We start from the raw sequence: 13147 nt of genomic DNA on the forward strand, positions 1-13147 counted from the left end.
GGTATTAACAAATCAACGTATTTGTTGACCCTCAATTATACACCCAAAACCTGCTAGATGCCATTAGCAAAAGCAGGCAGGACCACATACACCAGCCTCTGGAACACACTCCAACTCGCAGATGCCCTCCAGGAGCCAATTTCCATAGAACCCCAGTGTGTACTGCTCACTGGGGCAGGTGCTCCCGGGCTGGACCCGATGATAGCAAGGCAGACACTGAGCACTACATATACAACTCCAATCACGCACCAAGTGCAAGAAAACTGATGAAGACCATGAACTGAGCCCCAGAATGTAAACGACCTAGACCAAAACTGATGCACAGAGTACAAATGAGACCCCCAACCAAGGTCTAGCGTCCACACAGCCAGGACACAGAGACACAGGAGACCCGCACCCAGGTCTAGAGTCCACATGGCCGAGACACAGAGACACACAAGACCCTCACCCAGGTCTAGACATCACGCAGCTGGCCCACTGAGTGACAAGGAGACCCGCACCCAGGTGTGCGTCCACATGGCCAGGGATTGCCCTCTGACGGCCCCGTCACACTTTTGTCAACCTTGCCTTAGGGAGCCGAGCTTTCCTTCCAGTTTTGTGACAGCTGAGTATCAGGAACACTCCTTTCTATGCTCATCATGACAGTAAACACAACAGTTCTCCAGGACTCCATTCTGCATTTTACAGAATAAGTGTTCTAAATCCACATGGGAAGTGAAACCTCAGGCAGCACAGCAGGCTCCCTGTGTCCTGCCTTGGGTCGCCTGTCTGTGTCTAACCTGACTCCTGGTTCCCATGCACTGAGAACTCTAGGACGGGGAGGAAGGGCCAAGTTCACTTCCCTCCAGAGTCAACTTGAATTCAACTGAGATACGACTTTTAAAGTATAAGAGTAAAAGGAATTCTCAACTTGTAATCAATTACAAAGAATGCAAGAGTGCTTAGGTTACTCTGGAAATCTTAAAGCCTTTCAAACATTCCTTAGGACATAGCACTGTGGTAAATATACAGAATGTGGTAATTGTTCACATTAATAAGGCTTTTAAATAAAGATATGTATGTACTAAAAGAGTTGTAATTAAAGAAAAAGCTTACATTTAAAGATGTTCGAATACAAACTAACATTAAAGGCACCTTAATTAAGCTTCTCAAATGGATGGTTTTTTTTTTTTTGAGACGGAGTCTCGCTCTGTCTCCCAGGCTGGAGTGCAGTGGCCGGATCTCAGCTCACTGCAAGCTCCGCCTCCCGGGTTCACGCCATTCTCCTGCCTCAGCCTCCCGAGTAGCTGGGACTACAGGCGCTGCCACTGCGCCCGGCTAATTTTTTGTATTTTTTAGTACAGACGGGGTTTCACTGCGTTAGCCAGGATGGTCTCAACCTCCTGACCTCGTGATCCGCCCGCCTCAGCCTCCCAAAGTGCTGGGATTACAGGTGTGAGCCACCGCGCCCGGCCGAGTGGACGGTTTTAAAGCCATCTTCATGCCCACTAGGAAGACACAACACTGCAGGTTAGATGGCAAAGAGAACAGAACGGGCAGGATGGGGCCGGCATGTCACAATGCCTAATTCGCGTCCAATTGGTCGGGTCCACTTGCCAAGGTCATCAAGAGAACCGAGGTCAGGAGACAAAACTTGGTTCAGGGAACTGTATCGGATGTCTCAAAAGCCTTTAGCTCGAGCAACTTCAGTCTCCCTCAGGAGAAGGGCCACAAATCAACAGTACTAGGGATCAGTAACATTTAATACACGTTTACACAGCACCCAGGAAAAAAAGATGAAATTTATTTTAAAAAGAGAAGCATTACTATCTTCACGAATGATCCTTAATTAAGAATAATAAATATCGTGAGATGGAAGAAATAGGCTGCAATAACTACGTATGGAAAATGTAAGCTTTCTCCCCATGTGTCAGCTTCTGAGTCCTGTATCATAAATGCTTTCGTGTAACTACTGAAAGTCGAGCACTCAAGGACACTGGCTTCAGGGGAAGGCACAGCTGGACTCCATTCTGGTCTCGGTGTGGCCTGGCTCTACGGTAACTGGCAGAGGGAACACACCTCCTGAGTGCAGTCATTCAGCGTGAGGCCAGACCGGCACTGACCGTACTCACCACCTGGCGGAGAGGCTGGCAACACTCATGCGTCTCAGCAATGCCAAGGCAGCAGCATGAAGACAGCTGGAGGGCAGGTTTCCCCGGCTGAATGTGCCTGCCCATGGCGTGAAGACCCCCACAGAGCCCAGGGTCCACGTGTCCACCCCGGAAGAATCCTCCTGGCATGAAGTCCTTCTCAAGCCTACAGAGCCCCGAAACTGGCCTGCTCACCTCTGAAGTCTCTTCATGGAGAACTGTCCTTGTTCTCCTTGTATGTTGAGAAATTTATATATGTATGTTTTATATACACACACACACACGTAACATTTATATCATACACAGATGTAATTTATATATAAACAACAGCAAACACCCACAGAATTGTCACCTATTAAAACGGTCATATACCCATCAAGCATTTTTTAAAGACACAGAACACTAGGATAAGATTAATCCTCTTTCAAATTCTATCCTCCAAAAAGCTAACATGTGTACTCCTCCTGAAGTTCGTTGTATAGTTTTGCACAGTGCAGGCCAACAGTTAAACACAAGCACACAAAGCTGCCCCGTTGTGTGACACCTGCCTTCTCCATGGGCCTGGCACACTGGCCCTTGGATCCTTTTCTTCAAGGTACTGTCTCTTGGTAGCAGGCTGCTAGCAGGAACGGTCCTCACACTGTTCCTGCCGCCCGCCTCATCCTGCCACATCTGCATATTCTTTAAATCTAATTTAGATGTTTCTTCTTCAAAAAAGCTGCCCTTAGACCTGGTCTATATAAGCTTATTTTCTTTTGTGAGACAGAGTCCCGCTCTGTCACCCAGGCTGGAGTGCAGTGGCGCCATCTCAGCTCACTGCAAGCTCTGCCTCCAGGGTTCACGCCATTCTCCTGCTTCAGCCTCCTGAGTAGCTGGGACTACACATGGCCGCCACCACGCCCGGCTAATATTTTGTATTTTTAGAAAAGACGGGGTTTCACCGTGTTAGCCAGGATGATTGATCTCTTGATCTGCCTGCCTCGGCCTCCCAAAGATGGTCTTGATCTCCTGACCTTGTGATCTGCCCGCCTCAGCCTCCCAAAGTGCTAGGATTACAGGCTTGAGTCACCGTGTCTGGCCTATAAGCTTCTTTAATTACAAAATTTCCATGGCATTCTGTACTTGTTTGTGATACTTAGCACAGTAACATTATCTAGATCACCTTCTTAATCTCTGTCCACAAAGCCATAAGCTCCCTGAGGACAGGATCTGTAACTGCCTTGCCCCAGACCACATCACCATGCCTGGTGTAGAACAGGTGCTCCATGCACATGCATCGGGGAGTGAGTGGCATCCAGGCGAGAAGGGCTACCAGTATTGGGCAGCGCTGAGAAGACATAGCTCCGACAATCTAGCCTCACATTCCGGGCTGCCATCACCTTTCGGGCACTCTCTTCCAGGGCGCCTTGCTGCTAAGCCCCATTACTGGCACCAGCATCAACATCAACCCATTCCTGCTTCTGTAGCGTCTCTCATTAAGGAACACTGACAAGTTTGTCAACAAACAGGTCAAAGACGAACAGAATATCCCTATACTCCTGCACAAAGGCTGCATCACCTCTCCCTGTCTCGGGCCTTGCGAACCACGTGCAGTGTCTGAGGAGCAGCACAAGCCTCACCACAAGCTCCCAGGACTGTCTCAGACCCACTGAGCTGGAGTCTGCATTTAGCAAGGTCCCTAAAGATTTCAGGGCACTGTGAGAAACACTTGTTTGGAGTCCCTGGACAAAACAAAGCATCATCTATCCGGGAGCAACCACACTCAGAGGAGAATGCTTTCCTTACCCGATGCAACAACGGTGCTTGCCCACAATGTATTTTCTATGCTGAGACTTTCATGAACGGGCGGGTCACTGTCTTCCTGTGCAGGGAGACAAAAAGAAAACACAACTGTCAAATAAGTGACTGTTCATTATTCATACCTTAGATATCCTCAGTGTTAGAAACAGGTCCGCAAGCTCAATCCAAGTGAACAGCAGTGCAAAGGCCCTGCAAAATAGAAGAAAAAAGGGACTATAAAAAATTGAAAGTACAAGTTCAAAGAAGTCCTGTAATCAATTAATTGCTTTCAATGCTTAACATTAATACACAAACAAAATAATTCTAAATTTTCATGAAAGTACTACATCTTCTAATATTTATTTATTTATTTATGAGGTGTTATTATGTCGCCCAGGCTGGTCTCAAACTCCTGGGCTCAAGCAATCCGCCCATCTCAGACTCCCAAGTAGCTGGGTTTACAGTTGCATCCAGCATGCCTAGCTTATTCAACTACATCTTTAACATGTCATTTAACAACACTCCTGGAAAGGTAGAAAATATTAGCACAGAAACAGCCACAAGTCAACTCTTCAACATTTCTTTTGCATGCATAGCATAATGTCCTCTTCCTATCTCTCGTGAAGGACAAGGGCAATGCTTTTTAAGTGTACGTGTATTCAGGAGAGAGAAAATGCTTCGTGAATATTGTTGTAAAATAAACATATATTTTTAAAATGTATTTCTCTTAAATTCCTCTTTAAAAGTATGCTATTATTGGCCAGGCGCGGTGGCTCACGCCTGCAATCCCAGCACGTTGGGAGGCCGAGGCGGGCGGATAACAAGGTCAGGAGATCGAGACCATCCTGGCTAACACAGTGAAACCTCATCTTTACTAAAAATACAAAAAATTAGCCGGGCATAGTGGCGGGCACCTGTAGTCCCAGCTACTCGGGAGGCTGAGGCAGGAGAATGGCACGAACCCGGGAGGCGGAGCTTGCAGTGAGCCAAAATCATGCCCCTGCACTCTAGCCTGGGTGACAGAGCGAGACTCTGTCTCAAAAAAAAAAAAAGGTATGCTCTTATTACACTAAATATTCTTAAACAAAATTCAAGTAAGTTATATGATGCTAACTACCTAAACAGATAGCAAACAAATATGGCCACACACCAGTATCAACAACAGCAATACATACAGTCTAGTTTTACATTTACACTTTCAATGTTCATATTCAGAGAAGAAAATTACAATTTAAAATCTGGGAATTTTTCATCTTGATGTAAAGTCACAGCCTACATTTTGGTTATGGAAGCCTTACTAGAATAAAGGACCGCAAGCGCCACAGCCCTGCATCTAGAAGTAACACAGGGAAGACGTCCCGTGTGGGAGGTAATGACCTCGCCATCTGGATAGGGTAAAAGCCACACACTGTCCTGACTGCCGGGCGTCCGTCTCCCATCAAATAATGCCACCTCCACAGAACTGTATTTTATTATGAAATGGTAATTTGCTATCAGGATATAGCTTAAGAAAAAAAAAAAATCAAATTTGAAAACGAAAGAAATTGAAAACATATTTTCCAAAATTATCTGCATGTACAAAATACGTTTATGCTACTGGTGTTTCCCTTCTATTTACTTATCAAGCCACTTTTAAATGATGTAATTTTGGCCATTTTGCTCATTACTTGGAAGATATTTGCTAGATATTTGATTCTCTCATATACTTATTTGTGAAGCACAGAATCTAAACCAATCCTAAGTTTCCAAAATATTTCCCCTAGTATGTCAATTATTTAGAAACTAAGGTATTTTCAATTACATTCAATCTGAGGAAGGGGTTTGGCCTCCAGTTGCCTTGTATGCCGGAAATAGCAAGCCCAGGAGTTGGGAAGCGTCCTGCAATGCAGGTGCAGCTCAGAGTCAGACTCTCCAGGCCCTGGGGATGGTGACCCTTCCACCACACCCCTTCACAAGAAGCAACCACCTGACCTGAGGACCGACCTCAGCATCTGAGCCTTTGGGGGAGTGAAGGCTATGATGCTGGGATTGTTTACAACACAGCTGGAGTGCTGTTTCTTTGAAAAAAAAAATCATTTCAAAAATAGACACTGGCATCTAAATAAACAGTACCTTGGTTACATCATCTACAATATGATCTCAGTAGGCACAAGTGCAATGCCAGCCACAACAAAAGACACAAACAGGTCTTCTCAGGGACGTCAAGGGTTTTAAGGAGCAAGTGCCCTGCAGTCACAGCTGGGATGGAAACAATCTGTCTGCAGCATGTGCTGACTCCAGCACGGACCAACTACTATTCCTGCAGATACACAAACACTTTCAATTCTACGGTCCCTCAGGAAGTCCTTCCTTCAATTCCAGTTTATCAAGTACAACACGTTGCACGCTTTGCTGAACTTAGCAGTTACACTTACAAAAATCTGATAATTAACCTGTATTGATATGCAAAATAGTAAGGATATATATTTTTAAGTGGAAAACCTGAGAATTATATTATCCCAATATAAGTCTGCAAGTTTACAGGGGAAAAGAACTTAAAAGGAAGAGTCAAAAGAGTAATACTAGTATCTGTATCAGGAAGGGAGGAGGGCTGTAAAAGTGGTTTATACCTTTAACTACTTTATTTTTATATAGTTTCATACTAATGGTAATATGTTTACAAATGTCAATATATACTGGAATCAAATTAAGCTTCCGCACAGTAGCAAACACACCACCGTTACAGTCTTTAAAACACAGAAGAACATTCAAGTACTTAATTTTCCAACACTGTTCTTGTTTTTTTCCACAGAAAATGCCAGATGGAAATTGCCTTTTGTTTACTTTGTTTATAACTAAAGTAGCTGCTCAAAGTACAGGCATATAATTTATCCAATGCTGAGATAAACAATCCAGAAAAACTGAGTTACCCCTATGACTTTTATGATTTGATAGAACAAGAAAAATATCAACTTTAAAGAAAAAGCAAGTAGCCTCTGTGGATTAGACCACTTTGTAACTGAATTTAGGATTGCACCGAAATGGGTAATTTCTGACTCATTCAAAAAATGGTGTTACAGTCTAACTCAGCTTCACACTGTGGAAGAAACAAAAAAAGATACATATCCTCATTCCTACTTCCCAGATACAGTTGGCACGGTATATCCTTTACCTCCTTTACCTGCTGGGGGTCTAGAGGTTCCAGCGTTGGCAGAGCCAGCTGAGCATACAGTTGGCATTAAGAAGTCAAATACTGAATTCTATATTTATCATTTTAAAGCATGAAGCAATACAATTTCTGTCTACCATAAATTCAGAAGTTTATTGTATCAGAGCAACTGACATGTTTCTAATCCCATGTTTTATGGGTTTTACCTTCCTAGCACCTAGCACAGAATAGGCAATGAACATTGTCCAATAAATAAAAGAACACTCATGAAATTCTTTTTCTAATATCCACAGGAATCAAGATGTCTTTCACCTCCAGTGCCTACTAGCACGATGCTAAAGAAATGAGTCACCTGCTTGTAGTTAATTTGAGTCTCCTTCTTTTATGAAGCATCAGGTACTTGCTCCTCCACGCCCTCCTGCCTGCTGTTACTCTAAGCTTCCTGCCTTGATCATTCATCAGGTACCTGCTCCTTCACGCCCTACTGCCTCCATGATGCACCAGGTACCTGCTCCTCTAGGTTCTCCTGCCTGAAGATGCTCATCATGACTTCACCACCCCAGTAGAAATTCACACAACTGTATTCCCTTTAAACTCTTCCTAATGATTCACTTGACGTGAAAGTTTAATTATTGATGCATGTCAATATTTTAGTACTATATTTTCTCCTAATGTCAAAGTCCAAGAGATAAGGGCATTAAAAAACATAAAAATTTTAGAAGGGTTTCTCAAATGTAAACAAAAGTTTCTATATAATTTAGTTTTAGAAATTTTGGCTGGTTTCCTGTTACTTTTATATGACCATTTTTTCATATGAATGTTTCTGTTTCTCTCTAACACAATTTTATGTTGAAGAAAATACAATACTTATGCATTTTTCTTTCAGGTCTGGAATGGCAATGATTGACTATAAACATTAAACATTTTTCTAACATGGAGAAAATTATTCCAAAAGGTAGTTTTTTACCAGTCTCATGAAGCACAGAATAAACGACTGGGAAGACTTTATCTTCCCAGTCTTTGAGAGAAATAAATTATCTCTAAAATGTTCCATTTTGCTTTCCTTCTCTTTAATGGTCTATAGTGTGAATAGATAAAATGTGCTTGGGTGAGGATGCAAAATGTTACCATTTCATGCTGTTCTCTCAACAGCATACCCTACTTAACAAACAGCAGAGGTTTGCTTTTTTGAAGGAGAGAATTTTGGCTGAAGAAGACATGAACAATGATAAGTGTGCTATGGTTTGCAAAAGAAATTACAGCAGAAAATACATTCTCAAAATGACGAACTCGGAATGTGACGTTAAAGGACCATAAATACTGCTAATATCTCAAAACTGGCTACAATTTCCAAATCCAAACTTCCAGGAGAATACACATAGATTTTGAACAATTAGTAAAATTAGCGATATCAATCATTCACATAATGAAAAAGGTTATACAATCAGTAATTTGGGTTGTTCTCACATTACCTGAGAAAAGCAGAAGCAGACACCATCACAGCCCCACATCTATATTAAATTCTGCACAGGCATCAGCATGCATATTGGGTATACTGCCACAGGGACCTTGAATTAATTTGCTCTAATTCCGTATTTATTTATTTTTTAAGACAGGGTCTCACTCTGTCACCCAGGTTGCAGTGCAGTGGTGCAATCACAGCTCAGGGCACGCTCTACCTCAATCTCACAGGCTCCAGCAATCCTCCCACCTCAGCCTCCCAAATAGCTGAGGCTACAGGCGTGCTCCAGCTGTAGCCATCCCACTAGGCTAATTAAAAAAAAAAAAAATTTAAATTAGAAATCAGGGGCTGGGCACAGTGACTCACGCCTGTAATCCCAGCACTTTGGGAGGCCGAGGCGGGTGGATCACTAGGTCAGGAGTTCAAGACCAATATGGTGAAACCCTGTCTCTACTAAAAATACAAAAATTAGCTGGGCTTGGTGGCACACGCCTGTAGTCCCAACTGCTCGGGAGGCTGAGGCAGGAGAATCGCTTGAACCCGGGAGGCAGAGGCTGCAGTGAGCTGAGATTGCATCACTGCACTCCAGCCTGGGCAACACAGCGAGACTCCATCCCAAAAAATAAATAAGTAAATTAGGTCTTCCTATGTTGTCCAGGCTGGTCTCGAACTCCTGGGCTCAATGCCCACCTCAGCCTCCCAAAGTGCTAGGATTACAAGCATGAGCCACCATGCCCAATCTGTTCTAAATCTTATTTAAGTATTTAAGCTGACACAAAAGAAAGATATCTTTTGTCTTATATTACACTATAAGAAAAGAAGTTAAGTGGATACCACTCCTTAACAATGCCCAGTTGATAAATTTGAATTTAACTGAATTCAATTTTCTCGTTACAAACAAGTTATTTATCATGTCTTTATTTTCTTCCTTTTTGAAAAATACACATAAAAATCAAGAATTTTCATCAAAATAATTCAGATTTCAGAATGGATATATCTTAAAATGAGAAAAAACTGTTAGAAAACATCAAATAAAGGCAATGAAAGGCTATCTGTTTGAATGAACTTGCAGTAATTTGCACAAGGTAATGTGTCTTCAATTAGCTTGAAAACCAGACGTAAGTTTCTCTCTTTTGAGTGGCACAGCCTCCCACAAGTGGCCACCATCACCAGGTCATTGGCACACGTCTCGTGCCTCATGGGGTGAAGCCATTCCCATTCCTAAATTCAGTTTGTGCTCAACCTTTGGCACTTGCACTTGAAAGGCCAACCGACTGTCCTAAAGTAACGAGGGCAGCAGCCTGCTAGCACCTGCTCCTAAAAGGGTGTGTGGGAGCCTCAGGCTCTAGAATCTGGATGGCAACTCAGCATTGTGGCCTGGAAATTCAGTGCCCCACCCAAGTCTGTTCTGATGAAAACAATTCCACCACCACCTCTGCTCTGACCCCCGCGGTTCCCGCCTCCGCCTCTGCTCTGACCCCCGCGGTTCCCGCCTCCGCCTCTGCTCTGACCCCAATGTTCCCGCCTCCGCCTCTGCTCTGACTCCCGCGGTTCCCACCTCCGCCTCTGCTCTGACCAAGAGGGTTCCCACCTCCGCCTCTGCTCTGACCAAGAGGGTTCCCACCTCCGCCTCTGCTCTGACCACTGCTCTGACCAAGAGGGTTCCCACCTCCGCCTCCGCTCTGACCTGAATAGATCCCTCCTCCACCTCCGCTCTGACCTGGACAGTTCCCACCTCCACCTCCGCTCTGACCTGAATAGATCCCACCTCCACCTCTGCTCTGACTTGGTCTGTTCCCACCTCCACCTCTGCTCTGACCTGGACAGTTCCCACCTCCACCTCTGCTCTGACATAAACAAATTTACTCACAAGATATTCAGAAACATATCTTTATTATCTGATATTTGGCAATTTCCGAGAAACCTTCATTATAATTTCTTAATTAAGCCCACTTGGTCAGACAGCATATTTTATTAGTTGGCTTTTTTTTCCTAAGCTTTTTTCTAGCATATCTTAATAAATGTTCTGTGTGCACTGGGTAAACTACCCATCCTGCTGCCTTAAGTCTCTGTATCTATCAATGGGGTCAACTTCACGGACAGTGTTCTTCAACACTATAGTGTTCCACTATATCCTTACTGATTTTCTCCCTACTCATTTGTTCAATTATTGAGAAGTGGGTATTAAAATCTCCAACTATCATAATGGGTTTTTCAATTTCTCCTTGAAGTTCTAACAGTTTCTGCTTCAGGTACAACCGTGTACAACATAACAACATTTCAGTAGACAATGGATGGCACAAACCACAGTAGTCCCATCAGGGTATAACGGAGACGAAGCATTCCTACTGCATGGTCATGCTGCAGCATCGGAATGTCATAGCATTAGACATTACTCACGTTTTGTGGTGACGCTGGTGAAAACAAAACTAGGGGCTGCCAGTCGTGAAAGCCTAGTGCATACAATTATGTACAGTACGTAATATTAAATAACAAACAACTGTGTTACTAGTTTATGTGTTAAACTAGTTGGGCCACTATGCCCAACCGTGTCTTTGTTTTTTAACAAAAACAGTTTAAAAAGCAAAATTTTTAAAACTTAATTTAAAAACTAAAAAAGACTACAGACTAGGTATATAAAGACAACATTTTTGTACAGGTGTACAATGTGTTTGTGTTTTAAGCTAAGTGTTATTAATAGAGTAAAAAGTATTTTTAAAAATTAAAGTTATAGGGCTGGGCACGGTGGCTCACGCCTGCAATCCCAGCACTTTGGGAGGCCGAGGCGGGCGGATCATGAGCTCAGGAGTTCGAGACCAGCCTGACCAACATGGTGAAACCCCATCTCTACTAAAAATAGAAAAAAATGGCCAGGCGTGGCAGTGTGTGCCTGTAACCCCAGCTACTCAGGAGGCTGAGGCGGGAGAACCACTTGAACCTGGGAGGCAGAGGTTGCAGTGAGCTGAGATTGTGCCACTGCACCCCATCCTGGGCAACAGAGCGAGACTGTCTCAAAAAAAAAAACAAAAAAACAAAAACCGATAAAGTTACAGGAAGCTAAGATTAATTTACTATTTAAGAAAAACATTTTAAAATAGGTTGAGTGTAGCCTACATGTACAGTGTTTAAAAAGTCTACAGTAGTGTGCAGTCATGTCCAGGCCATCACATTCACTCACTGCTCACTCACTGACTCACCCAGACCAACTTCCAGTTCTGGAAACTCCACTTGTGGTTAGTACTCTATACAGGTATACCAATTCTTCATCTTTTATACAGCATTTTTTACTGTACCTTTTCTTTGGTTAGATACACAGATGTTTATCACTGTGTTACAACTGCCCACATTATTAAACACAGTAACATGCTGTACAAGTTTGAAGTACAGGAGCTACTACACCATACAGCCTGGGTGCGTAGCAGGCTACACTATCTAGGTTTGTGTAAGTGCACTCCGTAACGTTTGCACAATGACGAAATGGTCTAACTTCTCAGAATGTAACTCTGCTATTAAGCAATTCATGACCGTATTTTGCAGCTCTGCTATTAGTGCATAAATGTTTAGGGCTTGTCTCCATAATAAACCCTTTTCTCATGATGCTCTGAGATGTACTTTGTGTGATATTACTATAAGTAACTGCAGCTTTGATTAGTGTTGGTACAGTATCTATTTTTCTTTTTACTTTTTACCTGTGTTTTTAATGTGTTTTCTTATAGGTACCATATATTTGAATCTTGCTTTTTTACACAACTTGACAATCCTGGCCATTTAATTGGGGATTTAAACCATCTAATTTTAAACTTAGGTTTATGAGTTTAATTTCCAAATACCTGAGGATTTTTAAGACTTTTTTTTTTTTTTTTTTTTGAGACGGAGTCTGGCTCTGAAGACTTTTTATTTATTTCTAATTCCATATTGTAATTAGTGTGTGTGTGTATATATATAATTACAATTTTAAAAAAATATACTAAGACTTGTATTCTATTCAACTATAGTTGGGATTGTTCCATGAGATTTTGAAAAATGTGTATTATGTAGCTGTTGCATTTAATAATATCTGTCAATATGCTAAAGTGCCTTCCTAATGTTATTTTAATATTCTATAGTTTTAATAAACTACATGTCCGTATTCTATAGATTAGACGGAAAAAATCCATTCTTGTAGATTTTATGTTGCCTATTAGTTCTATCAATCTGGGGGTACTATGTTTTTCTCCAGTCTGACAGTCTGTGCATTTAAACTGCAGAGATGTTTAATTACTGAGTCAACCGTCTTGCTCTTTGTTTTCTACTTGTCACACCTGGTATTTCGTTTCCTGCACCTATCTTTTTTCAGGGGAAAGAAACCAGTTGATCCCACTTTAGCATCTAACTTCATCACCTCTATTGACCTCTTTCTTTTTTTAGCGGTTGCTCTGAGAATTACTGTATGCAACCTTTACTTATCACAGGTTACTCTGAATCAACATTATATCACTTAACACATAATATTTTTTTTAAAACTTACCTCCATTTATTACCTGGCCTCTGAAATCCCCACCCTAACAGAATGGTTTTGTAGTTATGTGACCTTAACAGAAACCTTTATATGTTCTTCCCTCTGCACACTTTTTGTTCACTTTTTCATAT

At 42.3% G+C, this 13147-nt stretch overlaps 1 protein-coding gene across 1 annotated transcript in view; it reads right to left on the bottom strand.

The window, feature by feature from the left end:
* The window catches only part of ATP9B (ATPase, class II, type 9B), a 305353-nt gene that overhangs the window by 183852 nt on the left and 108354 nt on the right, over positions 1–13147 (bottom strand). The window contains exon 10 of the mRNA XM_011975874.1: positions 3915–3990. Within this exon, the coding sequence (XP_011831264.1) occupies positions 3915–3990 (76 nt within the window). The remainder of the gene's footprint in view (positions 1–3914; positions 3991–13147) is intronic.

This window comes from Mandrillus leucophaeus, unplaced genomic scaffold (assembly GCF_000951045.1).
Source record: "Mandrillus leucophaeus isolate KB7577 unplaced genomic scaffold, Mleu.le_1.0 Scaffold16, whole genome shotgun sequence".
Taxonomy (NCBI): Eukaryota; Metazoa; Chordata; class Mammalia; order Primates; family Cercopithecidae; genus Mandrillus; species Mandrillus leucophaeus.